Source organism: Encephalitozoon intestinalis, chromosome VI (genome assembly GCF_000146465.1).
Source record: "Encephalitozoon intestinalis ATCC 50506 chromosome VI, complete sequence".
NCBI classification, from domain to species: domain Eukaryota; kingdom Fungi; phylum Microsporidia; family Unikaryonidae; genus Encephalitozoon; species Encephalitozoon intestinalis.
In genome coordinates, this window is record NC_014420.1 from 163,993 (window position 1) to 183,650 (window position 19,658).

At 39.6% G+C, this 19,658-nt stretch overlaps 18 protein-coding genes across 18 annotated transcripts; 8 read left to right on the forward strand and 10 right to left on the reverse strand.

Annotated features, from left to right (window-relative positions):
* Nucleotides 1-12: 12 nt before the first annotated feature.
* Eint_061320 (exodeoxyribonuclease III) lies at nt 13-969 on the forward strand (the record flags this gene model as incomplete). Its single annotated transcript, XM_003073051.2, has 1 exon — nt 13-969. One exon carries the CDS (start codon nt 13-15, stop codon nt 967-969), a length of 957 nt encoding a protein of 318 aa, XP_003073097.2.
* Nucleotides 970-989: 20 nt separating this feature from the next.
* Eint_061330 (uncharacterized protein) lies at nt 990-1,547 on the reverse strand (the record flags this gene model as incomplete). Its single annotated transcript, XM_003073052.1, has 1 exon — nt 990-1,547. One exon carries the CDS (start codon nt 1,545-1,547, stop codon nt 990-992), a length of 558 nt encoding a protein of 185 aa, XP_003073098.1.
* A 52-nt stretch (nt 1,548-1,599) lies between these two features.
* Nucleotides 1,600-2,130, reverse strand: Eint_061340 (soma ferritin; the record flags this gene model as incomplete). Its single annotated transcript, XM_003073053.1, has 1 exon — nt 1,600-2,130. The coding sequence occupies one exon, from the start codon at nt 2,128-2,130 to the stop codon at nt 1,600-1,602; it is 531 nt and encodes a 176-aa protein (XP_003073099.1).
* A 91-nt stretch (nt 2,131-2,221) lies between these two features.
* Nucleotides 2,222-4,168, forward strand: Eint_061350 (putative RNA-binding protein; the record flags this gene model as incomplete). Its single annotated transcript, XM_003073054.1, has 1 exon — nt 2,222-4,168. The coding sequence occupies one exon, from the start codon at nt 2,222-2,224 to the stop codon at nt 4,166-4,168; it is 1,947 nt and encodes a 648-aa protein (XP_003073100.1).
* A 209-nt stretch (nt 4,169-4,377) lies between these two features.
* Nucleotides 4,378-5,514, forward strand: Eint_061360 (uncharacterized protein; the record flags this gene model as incomplete). The annotated part of the gene is made up of 1 exon (XM_003073055.1): nt 4,378-5,514. The coding sequence occupies one exon, from the start codon at nt 4,378-4,380 to the stop codon at nt 5,512-5,514; it is 1,137 nt and encodes a 378-aa protein (XP_003073101.1).
* Nucleotides 5,515-5,698: 184 nt separating this feature from the next.
* On the reverse strand, nt 5,699-5,923 carry Eint_061365 (uncharacterized protein; the record flags this gene model as incomplete). The annotated part of the gene is made up of 1 exon (XM_009163602.1): nt 5,699-5,923. The coding sequence occupies one exon, from the start codon at nt 5,921-5,923 to the stop codon at nt 5,699-5,701; it is 225 nt and encodes a 74-aa protein (XP_009161866.1).
* Nucleotides 5,924-6,114: 191 nt separating this feature from the next.
* On the forward strand, nt 6,115-6,642 carry Eint_061370 (uncharacterized protein; the record flags this gene model as incomplete). The annotated part of the gene is made up of 1 exon (XM_003073056.1): nt 6,115-6,642. One exon carries the CDS (start codon nt 6,115-6,117, stop codon nt 6,640-6,642), a length of 528 nt encoding a protein of 175 aa, XP_003073102.1.
* Nucleotides 6,643-6,772: 130 nt separating this feature from the next.
* Nucleotides 6,773-8,608, forward strand: Eint_061380 (putative polyphosphate synthetase Vtc4; the record flags this gene model as incomplete). Its single annotated transcript, XM_003073057.1, has 1 exon — nt 6,773-8,608. One exon carries the CDS (start codon nt 6,773-6,775, stop codon nt 8,606-8,608), a length of 1,836 nt encoding a protein of 611 aa, XP_003073103.1.
* Nucleotides 8,609-8,677: 69 nt separating this feature from the next.
* Eint_061385 (uncharacterized protein) lies at nt 8,678-8,896 on the reverse strand (the record flags this gene model as incomplete). Its single annotated transcript, XM_009163603.1, has 1 exon — nt 8,678-8,896. One exon carries the CDS (start codon nt 8,894-8,896, stop codon nt 8,678-8,680), a length of 219 nt encoding a protein of 72 aa, XP_009161867.1.
* A 24-nt stretch (nt 8,897-8,920) lies between these two features.
* On the reverse strand, nt 8,921-10,312 carry Eint_061390 (cell division control Cdc23-like protein; the record flags this gene model as incomplete). Its single annotated transcript, XM_003073058.1, has 1 exon — nt 8,921-10,312. The coding sequence occupies one exon, from the start codon at nt 10,310-10,312 to the stop codon at nt 8,921-8,923; it is 1,392 nt and encodes a 463-aa protein (XP_003073104.1).
* Nucleotides 10,313-10,370: 58 nt separating this feature from the next.
* Eint_061400 (translation elongation factor 1-alpha) lies at nt 10,371-11,645 on the forward strand (the record flags this gene model as incomplete). The annotated part of the gene is made up of 1 exon (XM_003073059.1): nt 10,371-11,645. The coding sequence occupies one exon, from the start codon at nt 10,371-10,373 to the stop codon at nt 11,643-11,645; it is 1,275 nt and encodes a 424-aa protein (XP_003073105.1).
* A 61-nt stretch (nt 11,646-11,706) lies between these two features.
* On the reverse strand, nt 11,707-12,063 carry Eint_061410 (40S ribosomal protein S26; the record flags this gene model as incomplete). Its single annotated transcript, XM_003073060.1, has 2 exons — nt 11,707-12,027; nt 12,061-12,063. The coding sequence occupies 2 exons, from the start codon at nt 12,061-12,063 to the stop codon at nt 11,707-11,709; spliced, it is 324 nt and encodes a 107-aa protein (XP_003073106.1).
* A 187-nt stretch (nt 12,064-12,250) lies between these two features.
* On the forward strand, nt 12,251-13,063 carry Eint_061420 (Cdc50-like protein; the record flags this gene model as incomplete). The annotated part of the gene is made up of 1 exon (XM_003073061.1): nt 12,251-13,063. The coding sequence occupies one exon, from the start codon at nt 12,251-12,253 to the stop codon at nt 13,061-13,063; it is 813 nt and encodes a 270-aa protein (XP_003073107.1).
* Nucleotides 13,064-13,166: 103 nt separating this feature from the next.
* Eint_061430 (putative vacuolar protein sorting-associated Sec1-like protein) lies at nt 13,167-14,639 on the reverse strand (the record flags this gene model as incomplete). The annotated part of the gene is made up of 1 exon (XM_003073062.1): nt 13,167-14,639. One exon carries the CDS (start codon nt 14,637-14,639, stop codon nt 13,167-13,169), a length of 1,473 nt encoding a protein of 490 aa, XP_003073108.1.
* Nucleotides 14,640-14,743: 104 nt separating this feature from the next.
* Eint_061440 (uncharacterized protein) lies at nt 14,744-16,543 on the reverse strand (the record flags this gene model as incomplete). Its single annotated transcript, XM_003073063.1, has 1 exon — nt 14,744-16,543. The coding sequence occupies one exon, from the start codon at nt 16,541-16,543 to the stop codon at nt 14,744-14,746; it is 1,800 nt and encodes a 599-aa protein (XP_003073109.1).
* A 147-nt stretch (nt 16,544-16,690) lies between these two features.
* On the reverse strand, nt 16,691-17,875 carry Eint_061450 (methionine permease; the record flags this gene model as incomplete). Its single annotated transcript, XM_003073064.1, has 1 exon — nt 16,691-17,875. One exon carries the CDS (start codon nt 17,873-17,875, stop codon nt 16,691-16,693), a length of 1,185 nt encoding a protein of 394 aa, XP_003073110.1.
* A 75-nt stretch (nt 17,876-17,950) lies between these two features.
* On the forward strand, nt 17,951-18,808 carry Eint_061460 (deoxyhypusine monooxygenase; the record flags this gene model as incomplete). Its single annotated transcript, XM_003073065.1, has 1 exon — nt 17,951-18,808. One exon carries the CDS (start codon nt 17,951-17,953, stop codon nt 18,806-18,808), a length of 858 nt encoding a protein of 285 aa, XP_003073111.1.
* A 105-nt stretch (nt 18,809-18,913) lies between these two features.
* Eint_061470 (hemolysin-III-like protein) lies at nt 18,914-19,570 on the reverse strand (the record flags this gene model as incomplete). Its single annotated transcript, XM_003073066.1, has 1 exon — nt 18,914-19,570. One exon carries the CDS (start codon nt 19,568-19,570, stop codon nt 18,914-18,916), a length of 657 nt encoding a protein of 218 aa, XP_003073112.1.
* Nucleotides 19,571-19,658: the final 88 nt, after the last annotated feature.

Genomic DNA, 19,658 nt, shown 5'->3' on the forward strand with positions numbered 1-19,658 from the left:
TTATTAGGCCTTATGAGGATAACATCGTTCAATGTTAACGGGATCCGCTCCTTCAGTAAGTATATAATGAAGAGCCACAGGCTGAGGTTCAATGATTATGTCAAGGAAACTCTCAAGGCAGACATTCTATGTGTTCAAGAAACCAGAGGAAACAAGAATGCCTTGAATGAGTTCCACTCTCTCAAGGACTACATCACATTTACAAGTACAAACAAGAGAAATAGTGGAAGGTCGGGTGTTTCAACAATTGTATCAAAAAAACTGTATTGTCGAGGGATCCTCCCCTCGCCATTTTCGGAAGAAGGGAGATCGTTGCTAACCGACCACGGGGATTACAAGGTCCTGAACCTGTATTTCCCCTTTTTCGACGAGAATTCCGGGAAGGATAAATCCGAAGTGATTAAGTTTTATAATGAAGTTGGGAGGTTTATTAGGATGCATGAAAACATGGTTATCTGCGGGGACTTTAATGCAGTATATTCGATTGTGGACCATTACCAATTCTACAATGAACTTCTACGTATACAACGCATGGGGAGGACGGGATGGACGAAGGAAACAAGACGAATGAAGAAATGCCCGTCCAAGACCGAGCTTCCTTATGAATTTTGCAGTGAAGATGCATTAGAAGCCTATTTCTTTGAAGTACAACAAAGAAAGTGGCTAAAGAATCTAGTGGACTCGGGGGAGTATATAGATACTTACAGGATTCTGCATACAAGGCCTGAGTCGTACACATGCTGGAACACCATGCTTAACCTGCGCCCTCGCAACTTGGGTACGAGAATAGACTACATTCTTATTCCATCGGGTTTCTTCTACAAGCTCAAGGATTGCGATATACAACCTAAGATCTACGGAAGCGACCATTGCCCAGTGTACGCAGAGATGGATTTTAAGATCACAGACGATGGAAATAACATCCTAGACAAAAGAAAAAACAACATACTTGATTTCTTTGGGTCCTGAAACAAAAATGACAGTCCTACTTAAACAGCCTTCCTTATGTTTTCAGAAACTATGTTTAGATGATTTCCATTAATCTTCCATAGAGAACAATTGGACAGTACTATAATCGCACCCACCTTCAATCCAAATTCGTCAACCACTCTCTGGGAACAAGACCCGTATATGGAGTCGCTTTCGTCTACTAGCTCTAAACAAGCTACATCTCCTCCAAACATGTCTAGTTTTTTGATTATCCCTGTAAACTCTCCTTCAACCTTATACTTTTTGCTTTTCTTTATTTCATCTATGTCCATTTTGGCCTGTATTTCTCTTCTTATCTGCTTTAGTACATTAAAATCTAACTTCATGATGTGAAGCGGCGTAGAAACTTGGGAGGATGTAAGCTCATGGATATCTTCTTCATCTTCATCTAAGGTTTTTTCGACTTCCTCCTGGTTAAATGGGTTATGTGGATCTTCGTCAGACAGGTCTTTAGATGCGGTGTCGTCCATAGGATGGTCACTATCATTTTCTAAGGAACTTGCTTCGTCTCTCTCTTTTGTTTCTGTGTTTCTAATCTGTGAAATTAACTCGTCCATATAAGCAATGGTAATTGAAGGGATTCTATCTAAAAAGAATTTGGAAACTGATTTAATGTCTCTTTAGCAAGGACTGATCAAATAGGAACAAACCTACGCCTTCTCCTCCACATCTTGTGCAGTTGACATATAAGTCGTTGAACTCCGAAATAGATTCTACCTGTTCGGCGATAAAATCCTCCAAGAATTGGACAATGGTCTCATCTCCTGCTTTTGCAGCTATTTCAGAAATAGTCAATATATTGTCAAGCACAGTCTGCTCAAACTCTTTGGAGGCCTTGAGAATATCACTTGTCTTTTCATACTTCTTTATGTCTGGAGCCTCTATGGTCCTGAACTCAATATTCAATCCTCTCATGTTCATAAAGTCAATGATTTTTTGTGCATGTTCGTTTTCCTCAAGACTGTTTTTCTTGAAGAAGCCAGCCAGTCCTTTGAGGCAGACATTGGGGTCTTCAAAATGGGCAGCACATGCAGTGTAGAAGTAAAATGCATTGTACTCCAATAACAATTGAGAAGAGAGGAGTAGGCCTGCTTCCATTTTCCATTCATCAGTTGAAGCTTCTCTTGTCTCGGGATTCATTGTATAGTAAACAAATATGTTGTTAAGAGTAGTTTCATCTTCTTTGAGATGATACTTACTCCAGAAATATTTGCAGAAAGAAAGAGCCCTGATGAAGCAGAGATACACCTTTTTAGACATCAGAGCAACAGTCAACGAGTTGAAGCCTAGACTGGTGGGAAAGTTCATCCAGAACTTCTATACGACATCTCAGAGAATCATCTACATAAAGTTCAGTAACAAAGATATCCTCCTTGTCGAGCCGGGTGTTAGAATCCACTTGACGCAGGAGCATGACATGGACATTTCCCATTTCTGCAAGATTCTGCGAAGAAAGGCCAGAAGAGACAAGGTTGTTGATATATATCAATGCGGATTTGATCGGGTGGTTGTTTTAGAGCTTGGAAGGCAGAAGATTGTATTTGAATTCTTTTCAGGGGGGAATATTTTGATTGTAGAAGATGGAAAGATAGCAGAAATATTTCGGGTTGTCAAGGACTTAGATATTGTCAAAGGGTCAGAGTATGTGTTCAATAAGGTTGACTTTGACCTTAGCATTGATGCTTTTATCAAGAACGATCTGAAAGATTTTCTCCCCCTAGACGACCTCCTGGTCAAGAAGGTCTTGAACGAACTAGGCACCCGGATCAAGGCTGATCCTATAGACATGAAAAAAGCAGCACAGAACGGTATTCCGATAAAGGAAGATGTCAAGAGCATATTCTTGGAGTTCATGAGTGAGTTCCGAAAGACGATGGAGGATATTCAAGGATATGGAGGTGTTATCATGGAAAAGGGAAAGCCATCGAATCTGATTCCATTTAAGGCTGATGGGGCAAAGGACTTCAACACATTTAATGATGCTGCAGAGTATTTCTTTCAAGGGAGAAAGAAATTTGGAAAGAACGATAGAGAGACAAAAGTGGATAAGGTGAGAAAAAGACAAGAAAACTATATGAAGGAGATGGAGCAGCAGGGAGAATGTTATAGGAAGAAGGCAGAGCTATTGGAAAAAAATGCGGATCTTGTTAACCGAATCCTGGAGATCTTCAAAGTTGTTAGAAAAAACAAAGTGAAATGGACGGATTTTGAAAAGTTCCGAGAACAAGAGAACAAGAAAGGAAGCGAGGTTTCCAAGGCTATTGTGAAGACGGATTTTGTATCCCACACATGTTGGATAACTTTAGAAGGAGAAGAGATTCCGATTGATTTTAATATCTCACTATTCAATAATGTAAGCGAGTTTTATCAAAAAAGTAAGAAACTCGAAGAGAAGATTAGGAAGACTAGAGACAGTCTTGGAGAAGTGCTAAAGAAGATAGCGCCAAAGGTGGAGACTAAGAAAATCACAAGAACTCTGTATTGGTTTGAGAAGTTCCATTTCTTCTTTTCTTCAGACGGTGTACTTGTGATCGGGGGGAAAACTGCCCAGCAGAATGAAATTCTTGTTAAGAAGCATCTAGAGCCTACAGACTTGTACTTCCATAGTGATGTACATGGTGCTTCAAGTATTATTGTCAAGAAGCCTACAGAGAAGACTATTGTAGAGACGGCATCGATGGCGCTTTGTATGTCAAGATGTTGGGAGACAAATGTTGTTTCTCCTGTATGGTATGTTTATGGTGAACAGGTTAGCAAGACGGCACCTTCAGGGGAGTATTTGGGAAAAGGGTCTTTTATGATAAAGGGAAAGAAGAACTATGTGGATTGCCATAAGATAGAGTATGGGCTAGGATTGTTATTTCGAGTTTTCGAGGATATTGAAAAGCAGGTTGAAAACATGAAGGTTGATGAGAAGGAAAACCACAAGTTTGTGAGCGATCCGGAGGGGATGGAGATTGTCCATTCGATGCCTGTGTGTGGGCCTTGGAGTGTCATATCGACCTACAAATATAAAGTCAGGCTTGTGCCCGGAAGAGAAAGAAAAGGAAAACTGGTGCAGGAAGTATCGAAAAGATTTGTTGGGCAGGCGCCTGATAGCGAGAAGAGCTATGTGAGAAGTATATCGGTAGAAGAATACATTAACGTTCTTTTTGGAAATGTCCGAATAGGAAAATGATGTCTGATTAAAGATTATAAAGAATGTTTTTAGACGCCCCTCAAAGCAGAAGAAGGGATGTAGCTTGTGCAAAGTCCTTTAAACGCTTTTAAACAAAGCACCAGAGGCAAAACATTCATGTGTTCCTAATAGTGCATGAACACCTATCCTCTGGAACATTTTTATTGTAATTTTTCGTTGTATAAATTTTTTTCTGATGGGCTTGGAGGATGGGAGAGCACGAGACAAAGAGAAGGTACTCGCTTAGAAGAAGGAAGGATCCTTCGAAGGAGGTTACAAGGGCTAGAGGATCCAAGGTTGAGAAGGATTTAGACTTGGGTAGAACAGCCTTGATCGGGAAGTGGCTGGAGAAGCTAAAGGACCTTGGGCTGAATAGCGAAGAAAATACAATTCTAGAGAAGAAGAGTACGAGAGATGGGGAAGAGGTGTTTGGAGCTTCTAATAAAGAGGATTCCTGTATTGAGGAATGGAAAACGACATCAAATGAGGAGAGAAAGGAAAAGATTCGGCAGTTTGGTGGGATATCACATTTAGAATTTAAAGGACTGAGTCTAAATTTCCATCTTTATCTTCCAAAGACTCTCCAGAAGTTGTCAAGAATATTCCGCGTCTTAGAAACAATTCAACGCTTTAATACAGCAAGAAACCTGACAACGATTTTTATAAAATCGTTAGGATGTATAGAAAATCTTGTTAAACAGCGAGTGCAGGTGGAGGACATTGAAAGAATGTATTACATAGCTCCGAGGCTTTTTGGATTCAAAAGGATAAATATTCACCATGACGGAAAGGAAGTTAGGACTTTTGTCATTTATATTAATGGAGAAGCAAGGGAATTTAACGAAGAGCTTGAGAGGTATGTTAAAGATTGCCACCTAAAGTTTCTCAAAGAGAGGGGATATGATTACAATGGAAATGGATTCCATCCTGAATTTGACTTTGAAGAGATCCCCTTGTATAGGAAGCCTTTATTTCCTGAAGAAGCTCAAGAGGAAGAAGCCTCTGGAAACGAAAACCTTATTCCGGTGAAAAGAAATCTTAAAATAGAAGAAGTAGCCAGGAAAAGAGCATCTACCATATTGGAAAGGATAAGGGAGAAGGAAAGGATGAGAAGAGAGGAGTTTATGAATAAATCTAAGGAGGAAGAGGATAATGTTCTTTTGAGCAATAGAATCCAAATCCTATTTAAGTCAGAAAACAAGCGTGCAATTCCAGTTAGTAGAGTCGTGGAGCTATTGAAGATATTTGATGGAGCAAACACAATTAACAGAATCATCAAATGGGATTCCTCTCTGTTTTACATAAAAACCATGAACGGAACGGAGTACCTTGTCTCTAAAGGCTAATGTAAGCTTGAATGAATATTTAGATTTTTATTTTCTTCTTCTGGACTCCATGGTATTATAGCCCCCTAGGACATGGAATAGATCCTTTATGAAATACTTTAATTACTTTAAAAGTCTCGGATAGGCTAAATGTTCTTTCGCCTAGCATATGTTCTTGGGGATGATATACAATTAGGTTATAAAGCTAAGACATTTTGGGCAAAGACCCAACCAAAAGATTTCCGTCCTTCATGGGAATTGGCGGCCGGTTTATTTCCGTAGTACTCATGCATGCTGAGAAGTTTTCTGGTAAGAATCCTGTGCTTGGAGATCCTTTGTCTTTGGTTTTATCTATTCTCAAAGAAAAGAGATTTTTTTCTAATTTATTCTGGAGAATCCTTGGAACCTCGAGGCTGCCTGAAGCTTTCATCAGGGTGGCAGTTAAGGCCTGTTTTTTAATAACTTCGTACTCCAACAAAGAGGAATTGAAAGAAGTAGGACGATAACCAACTGCTCTTGGATTTAAACAGAAGGACTTGGAGCCTGATTTATGTTTCCAACTGGAAGTGTACCCTTGCTAAGTTTTCCCACTCTATATATTCTGCATATGTAAATGTCCTTATGGCAATATCTCCAGAGGAAATTTTTCATATTGCCCACGAAGAGCTTGTTGAGATAGAACCCACAACGTCAATACCAGAGCTGTGTCTTCTAGAGAAGACTTATCCGGCGCTGATGCCCTTAGATATAGCAAGAATTCCGCTATATGCAGCCCTACTTCTGAAAAAATCGAACATGTGCAAGATAAGACTTCCATCGTATCTGCAGATAGAAAATCTTAAGGCGACAATGGATGCCGAAATACAAAAAGTCGATGAATACTCTCAGATCCATCCATATTTCTTTCCTCTTGCAGAGAAGCTTCTGGAATGCTGCTACAATGTTGAGAACATAGAAGAAAGTAAGGTGATTGTTGAAAAGATCAAGGAAATAAGACTTGCAAAGACACTCAAAGGTATCAAATGCTTGGATGGAAGAGCTTTAAACATGAATAATATCACACTATTTGAGTTTAATGAGGTTAAAGAGCTTATCATCGGATCTGTGGAAGCAGGGCGGAAGATTGAGGCCTTGTCAAAAAACCAATGAAGTCAGTATACGCATTACAAACGACTGAGAATTGGAAACCTTGTTTCATGGAGGAACTCCCTGAGTCGTCTTATCTGCGATGAAACAAGTAGGAGTAGTATATAACTACTTTGAAAAGGTTTAGTAACATATGAGATTCCAGAAGTATCTGAGGAGAAATGTATATGCACCGTATAAGTACAATTACCTTGATTACGAAAATCTGAGAGAGAAGTTTAGGGAGAAAGAGTTTACTTCGAGCGATGAAGACGAGTTCGTCAAGGACCTAGATTCCAACATAAAGAGAGTTTTTGGGTTTGTTGAATCCAAGCATTCCGAATTTGTACAAAGGCTGAAGACACTAGAGAAAAAATCACATAGAGAGGCAAAGACCAAGATAAAGGAAATGGCCGAGGAGATGCGGCATTTTGCAGAGTTTATAAGAATCAACGTCATAGGATTCAAAAAGCTCTTGAAAAGACATGATAAGCACACCAAGTACAAACTTCTTCCCTCTTACAAACCGATGCTAAAAGGGAAGATTAGATCTATCGAGGGTCTTGACGAGTTGATATACAAGGCAAGTAAGATTTCTCTTAAAGTTTCAGAGATGAAGAAAAGAGAAGTTGAAAGCAACAGCACGTTTATAAGAAGAACCGACAAGTATTGGGTCCACAAGGAAAACTTAGTACCTGTGAAGTTTTATATTACCCAGCATCTTCCAATATATGTTTTCACAAAAAACAACGATGGAAAGAGTCCGTACAGTTCATGGGACAAGAGTTCGCATGACTCCTGCATATCGTCTGTTTACTTTGATAACGTAACATTCGATCTTTATAGTGAGAGACTTAAGAAACTGCATCACTCAGAGGCCATCAGGATAAGGTGGTATACCTCTGAGGACCCGGAAGTGGTGTTTGTCGAAAGGAAGAGACACGAAGATGGATGGACTGGAGAGTCAAGCAAGAAGTTAAGATTTATGATAAAAGAAAAAGACGTGCTTAAATACATTAATGGAGAAGATGTATGGGAGGATGTAGAGAAACTGAACAAAAATGAAGACGTAAGAACATTGTATGAAGAAATACAGTCGTCTATTATCAATAGGGGGTTAAGGCCTGTTGTCAGAACGTTTTACAAAAGGAGTGCGTTTCAGCTTCCAAATGACTCCAGTGTCAGAGTCAGCCTTGATACAGACTTATGTATGATAAAAGAATGTAGTGATGGTGAAATAGCCGATCCAACCGGTCCAATCCGAAAATGGAGAAGAAGTGATGTGGGATGCGACTTTCCCTTTAGAAATGTCCCAAAGAATGAGATAGTTCGCTTTCCTCATGCAATACTCGAGATCAAAACACAAAGTTTTGACGAGACAAATCCTAAGTGGATTGAAGAGCTTATCAATGGCCCATTAGTGGAGCATGTGCACAAGTTTTCCAAGTATCTCCATGGTTGTGCAGTCTTGTATCCATTTATCCAGGATATTCCTTATTGGCTTCCTCAAGTAACTGTAGACATAAGGAAGGATCCATTTCAGCCAGATGTGGACAAGAAGTCTTTTAAGGATACGGTTCTAGTCGATATTCCTGCAGAAAGTGATCCCAGCAACAGTGAAAAGCTAAGTCCTATAGAAGTACATGGAAAAAGAATATCGATTCCTGTCCGTGTTGAGCCGAAGGTATTTTTTGCTAACGAAAGAACGTTTCTGTCTTGGGTCCAATTTGCCATCTTCTTAGGAGGTATAGGAAGTGCTTTATTGGGCCTTGGGGATGAGAAGGCTAGTCTCTCTGGTTTGATTCTGGTCATTGTAGCAATAATCTTCTCCTTCTATTCTTTGTACCTTTATCTATGGAGGGCCAAAATGATAAGAATGAGGGATCCAGGACCATACGACGATATATATGGCCCTGCTGTTCTTGTCTGTGTGTTTTTAGTTGCTATGGGACTCTCAGTTTTCTTTAAGTTTCCACTAAAGAGAGTCTGAATAAAACAATTTATTTGCCAATGGTTCTTAGAAATTAATGCCTTGGGAGTGGTATTATGTGGTTTTTCCTTACATAAAGAAGTCCATAGCGGGACTGGGGTTTTTACGGAAAAACCTAGAACCGTCAAAGCAGTCGAGAAGCCATTCAAGAGTAAGCCTTTCCTCCACCTTAAGGCTTTCCATCATCTCTTTCAACTTATGATTATATTCTATTACATTTGCAATGTCCTCCTCAAGCTTCTTAAGCTTTGTTTCTAGTTCTTTATTAATTTCTTCCCTTGATTCCATGGAAAGGGTATTTTGGAGTTGAGTTTATTTGTTAGCGAGACTTGCATAGTAAGAGCTTCTCTTATCATCAAACATTCTTTTAAAATATTCCTCCAAAAATAAACATATTCTTCTTGTGTCGTCCTTGCTTGTTTCAACATACTTCTCATAGTACACGACTGCTTCTGTATACATCTTCATGTTCTTATAGGCATCTCCTATATATAGATATCCATCGGGATCGTTCAGCTCTATGACGTTTTTGAAGCATCTAATAGCATCGTCCATCTTATTCAGGTTCATATAGCATTGCCCTAGAGTTGTCCAAACAATAGGGTCGTTACTCTTGTACTCCAAAGCTTTCTTGATAAAGAAAAGGGCATATTCATACATTGTCATCGTTGCATATGCCTGTCCAATACTATACCAGGCCCGGTAGTCCATAGGACACATTTTCAGAGCGATGTTGTAAGAGTTAACCGCCTTTTCCATATTCTTCATTTCAAGATGCTCATGACCTATAAGCGTATGGACTATCGAAGAAGAAGGGTTCAGCCTTACGCTGAGCTGAAAGTATTCAATTGCTTTCTTATGCTCCTTTTTCATAGAATAATAGTTTGCTATGCAGCACATTGTCTCGGATCTATACTTGTTTATGTTCAGAGCATTTTCTGCAAGAAGAAGAACTCTATTATCATTCTTTATGTACAAAGCGTTTGAATAGAGATCGATGTAATCCAAATCATAGTAAAAGGAGTTTTTTGTAATCTTCTCAAACACCTCGATGCATCCTTTAAAATCCTTCTGGTGATATAGAACAGCCCCGGCTAAGTTCGGATATTTCATGTTAATACAGAGTCCGTCCGAGAACTTTCTCCACTTACTTTCGCATACTTCATTTTCAGGAACAAAGGCCGGGGTCCAGGTTTTCTTGATCATCTTTGTACAAAACAGATGCATGAAAAAGAAGTCGCTTAAGCCACCAACAATGCTAATTGATCCTATAGTTTCAGGGGTGGCGATCTCTGCAAGATCCAGATATGCTTCCCAAAACCATGGATTTATCAAAATAACATCGGAGAGAATACGGCAGTCTTTTTTTACCTTACCTTCTATGTAGAGTAAAAACTCGTCTTTTTCGCATCCACACCAATGGACCTCCACAGGTTTATTGAGATGAAGAAGTAGATTTATGTTTCTTATGAAGTTGATTCTCTGGGAACAACATGCACAAAACACGACTTCTTCAAGATGGAGAAGACTGGCCTTGCAAAGGAGAGAGACGTATGCTTTTCTGTACTCCTTTATGTTTTGGTAAGTTAGTGAAAGATACTCCTTCGAGGACAATGTTACTGAAATTTCATCAGATGTTATTCCAACCTTGGACAAGAAGTCAACTGTTTTATGGAGATTGCGTGCAAAGAACTCGGCCATCATCAGGGCTTGGAGCTCCAAAAATTTGTTGCCCAATAAATGGACTTGAAATTGGTCCCTGATGGATTTGGAGAAAGTACGTATTTCTCAAAAGAAGGTTATCAACATTGTATTTGTCGGCCATGTTGATGCAGGAAAGTCAACGATATGCGGGCAGATCCTTGTTCAAATGGGATTGGTAGATCCAAGGACATTGGAGAAGTATAAGGAGATGTCTCGAGAACAGAATAGAGAAAGTTGGTATTTGAGCTGGTGTCTGGACATCAATCCTGAAGAAAGAGAGAGGGGAAAGACTACAGAAGTAGGAACGGCATCGTTTGAGCTTCCTCACAGAAGAATAAATATACTAGACGCACCGGGGCATAACCAGTTTGTATTTGAGATGATAAATGGGGCCAACCGAGCGGATGTGGGGATACTGGTTATATCTGCAAGGATAAACGAGTTTGAGGCGGGGTTTGAAAAGGGAGGTCAGACTAGAGAACACATCTTTTTGTTAAAGGCCGGAAGTGTCCAAAGGTTGATTGTACTAGTTAATAAGATGGATGATCCAAGTGTGGGATGGAACAAGAGTAGGTTCGATGAGATCAAGGACAAAGTCTCGGCATTTGTTAGAAGGATGTTTCCTGTCCCTGTATTTATTCCTGTTAGTGGATTTACTGGAGAATACATCAAGGACAAAGGATCATGCCCATGGTACGATGGGGAATCTTTTCTTTCGGAGCTCGACAAGATAACAATCCCAAGAAGATCGGATGTGCCTTTGGCAATTACTGTTACAGAAAAGGTAAAGCTAATGGGAATGACGATTTTGTACGGGAAGGTTGAATGCGGAAAGGTAACTCCCGGGATGCCAATAAAAATCCTGCCACACAATACAAAGAACTTCATTTCGTCTATAATGGATGATGAAGATGTTGAAATTGAGGAAGGGAATCCAGGAGATGTTGTGAAACTGAAGCTAAAGGAGGATCCAGATGATGTATCAGTTGGAACTAAAATACTAGATCTCAACAACATGGATTACAGATCTACACAGGAATTTACATGTGGATTAAACATACTCGACGTCGATACAATAATAAGCTCTGGGTATACATGTATTCTTCATGTAGGAATTGCTACCGTTCAGTGCAAAATAAAAGAAATAAGGGACATCAATAACAAGAAGATCAGATTCTGCCGCCATGGAAGTAAGGTTCTTGCAAAGATAGTGGTTTCATCTCCTATCTGCGTTTTTCATGGTAACAAGGATGAAGAAGAAAGACAGAGATTTGCACTGAGGCTCGAGAGTAAAACCATTGCTGTAGGTGTAATAAGAACCGTAAAAGAATAAAACACTCCGGCTTAAGAATCGCTGACTCCTGGAGGATTTTTATGAAAGTTCGGAAAGTCTTTTAATTATGAGAGCTTACCCTGTTCGGATTGAATCCATATCTGATCTTTCTTCCTTGAGAAGAGCGGACTCTAACTATCTTGGCGTGGCACGCACAAGACACGCAGAACTGTGACTTATAGCCCATCCTTGGAACTTCAAACACTTCGTAGATGGTTTTCTCTTTCAGATCATCAAATGAGGCCTGTTCAATGAGAGACTGAATCCTAAATCTTTTGATTGCCTTATCCTTAGGTGTTACACTGCCGCACTTATCGCACTGGATGGGCTTCACACTTCCTCTGTTCTTCTTTGATCTCCCGTGGTTTCTTCTTTTAACTGTCTATAAAATTAGAATGCTTCGCCTATCACTTACCATTCTTAAGGGCAAAAATTTTCGAGTCAATGAACTTTGCCATTCGCAGGTTTGATCAAGTGCAGAATTCTGTTCCACCAGCCATTCCATTCTTAAAGACGGAAGAGAAATGATCCAATTCTATTTTAGTTCTTTAACTTTTAAATAAGGTACGTACTTACCCCAAACAATAACAGAACCTTGCATTTGGATGAGCTTTCTAGAATACTTATCAACAATAAAAAGACATCTTCTATCCCAGAAGCTCCCGGGGACCTATAGATCCGAATCCAATAGGAACTTCCAGGCAATATTCTTTACCTTAGGCCTTCTAAACCTGATCTTCGGGGTGATGGCAACACTTGTTTATGCCAGCCTACTGGAGGAAATCATTCCATACACAGACAGTACAAGTATCGATGTCTATCTTCCCAGTGGGAAGATTTATCTTTTTTTGGAAATGAGAGAGTTCTACCAGACCAATCTGAGATACAGCAAGAGCATCAGCCATCCTCAGCTCCAAGGCAAAAGGCCGAAGAATCTCCAAGCGGCTAGACCATTAGCTTACGACGATGGAAAGGTTATATATCCTGCAGGACTTCTCCCAAACAGCTTCCCTCACGACACATATGAGATTGATGGAGTAGACGTTGAGACAGATGGAATTTCATGGGAATCAGAAAGAAGCACAATGAAGCCACCGTCTTATACGAGGGATGAAGTTGTTTCTCCTCCTCTTTGGCCTGTTTATGATGATATTCCGGACCTAAGCCAAAATGAGAGGTTTATCAACTGGATTTATATATCTCCCTTTCCAAGCTTCAGAAAACTCTGGGGAGTAGCTAATGTAGAAACAGAAGGAACATACAAACTGAATATCACATCTATATTCCCATATGGAAAGAAAAGAGTGTGTCTCTTGCAATCATCGGTCATAGGGCCCAAGAACTATTTCTTGTCTATTGGGTTGATTTTTGTAGGGCTGGGGATGATTCTACTCTCTCTCCACGGCCATTTTTTGTGATGAAAGTCCTACAGATAGCATTCTTATGATTGAATAAATTAGATCCTTTTAATTGTAATACTCTAGACTTCCAGAACGCATTCTTTGCTTACCTGTATCCAATCTAACTAGTGGTCTTCATAATGTCCTTATAAGATATCATCGAGTCTCCCGTAACATAAATTCTAGACTTCCCTTTCATTTCTGTATTATAATACTCATACAAAGCCCTGTATTCCGAGTAGGTTACTCCTCCCCGGACATATACTATCATGTAGTCCATTGGATTCTCCGATTCTCTTATCTCTAAGAAGTATCTATCATCAAGCCTACTTGTCCACCAGTGGCGAGCAATTCTTTTGATTGCAGGCTGATATCCTAGCTTAACATCAATACCATCGTGAAATCTGTATCCATAGCATCTTGGTATGGAAGCTCCAATAGAATATCTTCTTGTAAACGACTCCACTTCTTCTATAAGGTCTGGATATTTCTTAGCTTCGTCATTGGGATTTCTTTTGTTTCGGAGCGAGTATATTATAAGCAATTTACTCCGCTCCATAATAGAAATATCCTTTCTTGTAAGGTACTCGCCAACCTCTTCTTTACTAGTCCTGTTGTTTTTTAAGATGTTCATCTCGGTTTCGCTTAGGTCCTTAAGCCTGAGGCATGCTCTCATCACATAGCCATGCTGAGAAAGGTGTGCCTCTAGCTGCCGGGAAATCTTAGTGTTTTCTTCCAGATCATCGAAGACAAAGTCATGAAGCTTCTTCTTCTTAAACTCGGCCTTTTTGATTAAGCCTTTGATATCTTCCGAAACTTCATATATGTCCTTAAATTTAGAAGCATTGAAAAATGAATCATCCACTACCGAATAACTTTTCTTTCCTATTTGAACAACACCGTTCTCATAATCTGCATGTTCATAAAGTAGAGATTGATACCTCCATTCATATAACAACGGAGTATATATATCGAAAGTTCTGTCTAGGATTATGAGAGTCCCTCCTTGCTTGCTCCCAAGACTCATAAGCCTGGTGTTCAGTGAATCTGCATCTTCTAGCAGCAACTTGTCTCCCACTTGAACCTTAATTGCTGGGACTCCTCCTAGATTCATGATAAGGGAAAAAAGACCATCCAAAGTTCTTTTTCTTATGGAAGGGGATACTTGATTACTTGTCTTTGCTCTGTGGAAGGTATACAGAAAATCATCTTGTCTAAAGAAGTCAATATATATTTCATGAACTTCGGAGATAACACAATATATATCGCTCGTAGCCAGTATTTCCAGCATCAAGGAATCCATCTGATTCGTAAATAGAACAATATATCTCTCATAGAATGGATTTGCCACCTCTTCTATCAGCCATCTTATACTCTCAGGCCGTATTACTGCCATGCAGGTAATACCTTGAATCTTTTCCCTTCTTTTGTTCATTATATTATCAAATAGGAAGTAATCGTTCTCGAGAAATCTTGAATGAGGAATTATGTTACTAAGGATTATCTTGGTGTCTTCATCAAATAAGAGGGCCTTAACACCCTCTCCCATTTCCAATATCTCATCAATCTTTTTGCTGAGTAGATCATCGTGCATGGCTTCCAAGTGTTTGTTGGATTGCTCTATTTCTCTGTTTCAGAATCATATCCAAAACTAGAAATCACTCTGTTTCGAAACCACATCCATTAGTTTTACATCTTTTATTTCTTAGATAGAAAGCTTGCCTCAAGAAAATGGAGCTGGCCTTTAGTCCTTTCTTCTCTCTCACTATTGAACAAGGAGTTATATCCACGTCCAAACAACCATGAAAACGCAGACATTCTCTCGACGCCTTTGAGCCAATGCATTGTAGAAATTCTTTCCAGAGGAAGCACTTCTGTGGTTTTTATGAACCATTGGCTGCTATTTCTTAATTTAAATGTAAGATGAGGCCCAATATTCAGGCTGTAACTGTCGTCCTTTAGATAATATGATGTGCGGATCTCAGAGCCTCTGACAACGGCTTTGTTATAGAAAAGTCGATATACCGGGTATCCTAGGTCATAGAAGTCGTGCAAAGATACTTCTGTTTCCAAACCCTTTGTATCATCTTTGAAACACCCTATCAATCCCATGACATCATTCCTCATGCTGACAAGATTCTCGACATTCTTCCGCGGGGTTTTTATTACAACATTGTCCTTGTATGCAGATTTCTTTCTCTCTCTTTCATTCATGAATTTGATATAGACACCATGCTTTTTCATTATCTTTTGGATATTCTTCCCTCCATACCCAATGATCCTTTTATGATGTTTTTCATCAATATAAAAGGTCAACTCTTCAGGAAATTCGTCTTCAATCATTTCTAAGGCATTTTTGAATGCTTCAGAGCGCCCATTTATGACCATATGGACCCGGGAGCTCCCCGGCTTCTTATGTATTCCAATTCCACAACATACGTCTCTCATGATCCTTGTGATTTTTCCATTTTTCTTTCCGCAGAGGAACTCCACTGTTTCTGTCTCTATGTCCATCTCAGCCTCCACATACCCTCCGTTTTCTTCTACCATCCTCAGTAAATTTTGCTTCTCGCTAATGACCAAGAAGGAACTCGTGTCGCTGATATGAAGTACAAAAGCATTATCATAATTCAAATGCTTCATGTTTTTCATCACAACCTTCATTATGTTGTTGTACAATAAATTTATCTTGTTCTTTGCTCTTCGGACTTCATAAAGGTCAAAGCCCTTCAGAACTATCTCTGTGTAGTCGGAGCATATCTTTCTTGTGTTTATGTATGTCTGGGTGTCAGATAGAATATCCTCGATTTCTTTTCCCTTGTATAGAAGCAAATACATAACCTTTTGCGAATCAAGCACAAGGCTTTCAATTATTTTCTCTGGCTCCTTGATATCAAGACCTAAGCCGCTATGGGATATAAGACATTCGTCAGAGTTTATTCTGGAGTGATAGAATATCCTTCCTCCTTTCTCAATAACTTCTTTTGTGGGTATGAGAATTCTCCTAATCTCTGTGGTTCTCCCAAAGGCTTCTTCGATCATTAATAGGATCTTCGTTCGAGCACTGAGACACGCCTTTCTTTTTCCACAAATAAATATTTCAACCTTCCCGCTTATCTTAATGCAAATGGAAGTGTCTGTACTACTCATTATTTCCTTAACTCTCTCCATTATCTCAGCTTTCATGGAGTAAAGACAAAGGGGGATTTCCAGTCTGTAGCAGTATCTAAAGCATCTACTAGCCAGCTCCATCATTTGGTGAATGCCGTAAGGATGGCCCATACTCAGAGATACCTGAACCTTGTTTCCTATGCTTTTAGATACAGAGACATGGCCTATTCCCACAAGAATTTTATGGAGGTCCAAGCATATTCCATTATACATGGACGAAACCATTTCCCTCGGCGTATGTTCCCCTAATGGTATTATGAAAGACAAGGAGGCTCCGTCGAGCTCGGGCACAGTGAAGGACTCGAGCCCCTTTCTACGGTGCTCCATGGTTCTAAGGAACTGTCTGTCTTTTATACGCATAAGCATATGAAACATACATCACATCAGGCTTCTAAAACACGGATTGTAATACCTTATGGATGTTTATTGGATTCCAACATGGAGCAAAGGCTCAGTTTAGTAAGAATGTTTTCTCTAGCTACAGCAGATAATATAACTACAAATAGAAATTCCCATTAGCGATGCAAATAAGGGGACTGAAAGTGGAAGATTGAAGGGCCTTTCCTCAGAAGGATACTTCAGCTTGAGAAGTACAAGACCTATGCATGACAAAGAATAAAACAGAGATATTCCAAATGCTATCTTGTTTACCATCCAGGTTATGCTCTCCAGCTTGGCAAATCCAAAGACAATGAAAGAGAAAGCAATAAGTGACATCACCTCCGTCTTCTTGTTGAATTTCTCTGGAATAAGAGACTCGATAATCCCAGAACCAACAATAAATGAGCATATGAGAGATCCAAAGGTGGGGATAAGTGTAACTATCACCGATAGAATTCTAGGAGTAACTGGGATTCCCACTGCTTTGAAGTATTCGTCGATAAAAAAGACGCTTCCAATAATGTGGTCGTATGGTACCACACACATCATCGATAAACTTATGAGTATGTAAATGAAAGCTACAGCCCATATAGATCCAACTATAGCCCTTGGAAAGGTCTTTGCAGGGTTATGTATTCTGTTTGCAATGTAGTTTCCACAGTTCCATCCGTCAAACGAAAATTGCGTAAAGCACAGTCCCTGAACTATTGACGTTGAGTCTATCTCCACAGTATTATTTCTTTCGTCCAGTATTGCGGGATTTGCAGAATTCTTAATTACGGTAAACGACACCAAAGAAATTCCCAAAAGAGAGACAACAGTGGCAACCTTGAGGAAAAACAGTGCCCTCATTGTCCATGTGACTAGTCTCCCTCCAAAGGATAGAAATATAGTGCATAGAGCTAATACCACGCCAATGCAACAATCTCTTCCAATGTCGTCCTCAAAACACTCATATATCTTGATCGACATAACTGCACAAGACAGTGGTAGGATCAGTAGTATGGAAACCATGGAATAAATAGTTCCTACATGTTTTGAATATGCTCTTCCAAGATAGTTCAAGTCTCCTCCCGGATATGGATAGGTTGCCCCAAGTTCTGCGTAACATAGTCCAAATACTGTTGCAATTACTGCCGAAGCAACTATTAGAAGGATGGAAGAGACACAAGTTCCCGTCTGTGATAAAATATAGTGGGCCATACTAAAAACTCCTATTCCAACCATGTTACATATGGACAAAAACATAAGATCAAACGTCTTGATTTTTTTTTTCATTTACGGGGCTTTGATTCGGAGCTTTTAAATTAAGGGATATGCCGCTGAGCCAAAACTAGTAAAAAAGAATGCCCTATGGATATCGAGTCCGCAAGAGACAATCTAAGAAATGATAGTGTCCCTATAGCAAGGAGAATGAGATCTCTGTTCTATTTACGAAATATATTGGAGCCTGGGTCTGTAGATGCTATTTCTGGGGCATTTACATCCAAGTCCGTTCTCTTGAAGCATGAGGCTGCATATGTTCTTGGACAAATGTGCATAGAAAATTCTATTAAGGTACTTCTAAATGTTTTATCTGATGAAAGCGAGAATGAAATTGTTAGGCATGAGGCGGCGGAAGCACTGGGGAATTTCAAGGCAACAGAAGAGATTGTAGCAGCGTTAAAGAAATACTCCGATCATCCTTTGAAGCCTATTTCCGAGACTTGCTATCTGGCACTTATGAAACTGAAGAACGGAATAAATATTGTGTCCAAGTTTGGATCTCGGGACCCGGCATCTCCAATGGAAGGAAGTTTTGAGGAGGCAAGAAAGATTTTACTGGATAGAAATGAATGTCTGTATAGAAGATACCAAGCGATGTTTTACTTGAGAGATCTAAATACGCTTGATGCTATACATTCTCTTGGGGAGGCTATGAGAGACGATTCATCACTATTCAAACATGAAATATCGTTCGTTTTTGGCCAGATGAGATCAGTGGAATCTATTCCATACCTTATTAAGGGGATGGAAGATGAAAAAGAACATGGGATGGTTAGGCATGAATGTGCAGAAGCTTTGGGAGCGATTGGAAATGACAAGGCTTTGGAGGCGTTGGCCAAATACCTTCACGATCCATGTGACATTCTGAGAGAAAGTGTAGAAGTGGCGGTAGACATTCACAATTATATGACCAGTAACGAGATAGAGTACTGCAATGTACAATGAGATGAACATAGTGAGTTGCATTAGAAGAGAACATGAAACTATGTTGCTTGGGTATTTTCATTAAATTGGTTCAAGATCTTTGGGGAAACTTACAAGATACGCAGTTTATTTTCCAGACAGAGTGGAAATGTAACCTTTTAGTAAAGGAATGAGAAAACACCAATTGGCTAGTACGGTCATTACATGGAATATCTCGTGGTATCCAAATACCTGAGGATATGGATTAGGCTTTTCGATTCCGTAAATGAGTCCTCCGATTATGTATATGGCACCACCCAATATAAAAAGTGAAGTATCCCCGACTGTAATGCTACTCGCAATGATACGGAAGAATGGAATAACAGAAATACCGTGAAGTATATAGACCATAAGATCAAAATGCAGATGCAGCTTTTTCATCAGAACGATCTTTAGAATTCCTGCAAGTGATATTGTCCAGGTCATCAATAGAGCGTACTTTGTATATGTGCCCACTGGAACCAAGGTAAGAATCACAGAAGTCTGGGTACCCGATATCAGAAGGAATATAGAGATGTGGTCCAGCCTCTGGAAGAGGGATCTTATCTTCTCATCCTTCCACGACGTAACATGGTATGTGCTGCTTACACCGAACAAGATCAGCTGAGACAGAAGATATATCATTATTCCAAAGTTGCCTTTTTTATGAAAACAGCAAATAGTGTACAAAAAGGTCTTTACGATGGTGAGATAAAAAGCTATCTGGTGGATCCGTCCACGGAGCATAGGTTTTGGCTTTGTCATTTTGTTGGGTATGAGTAAACTAATTTTAATGCACATCAATCAATGTTGTTGTTGCTTTAAAACAATCCTGAAATGATCGTGCATATGA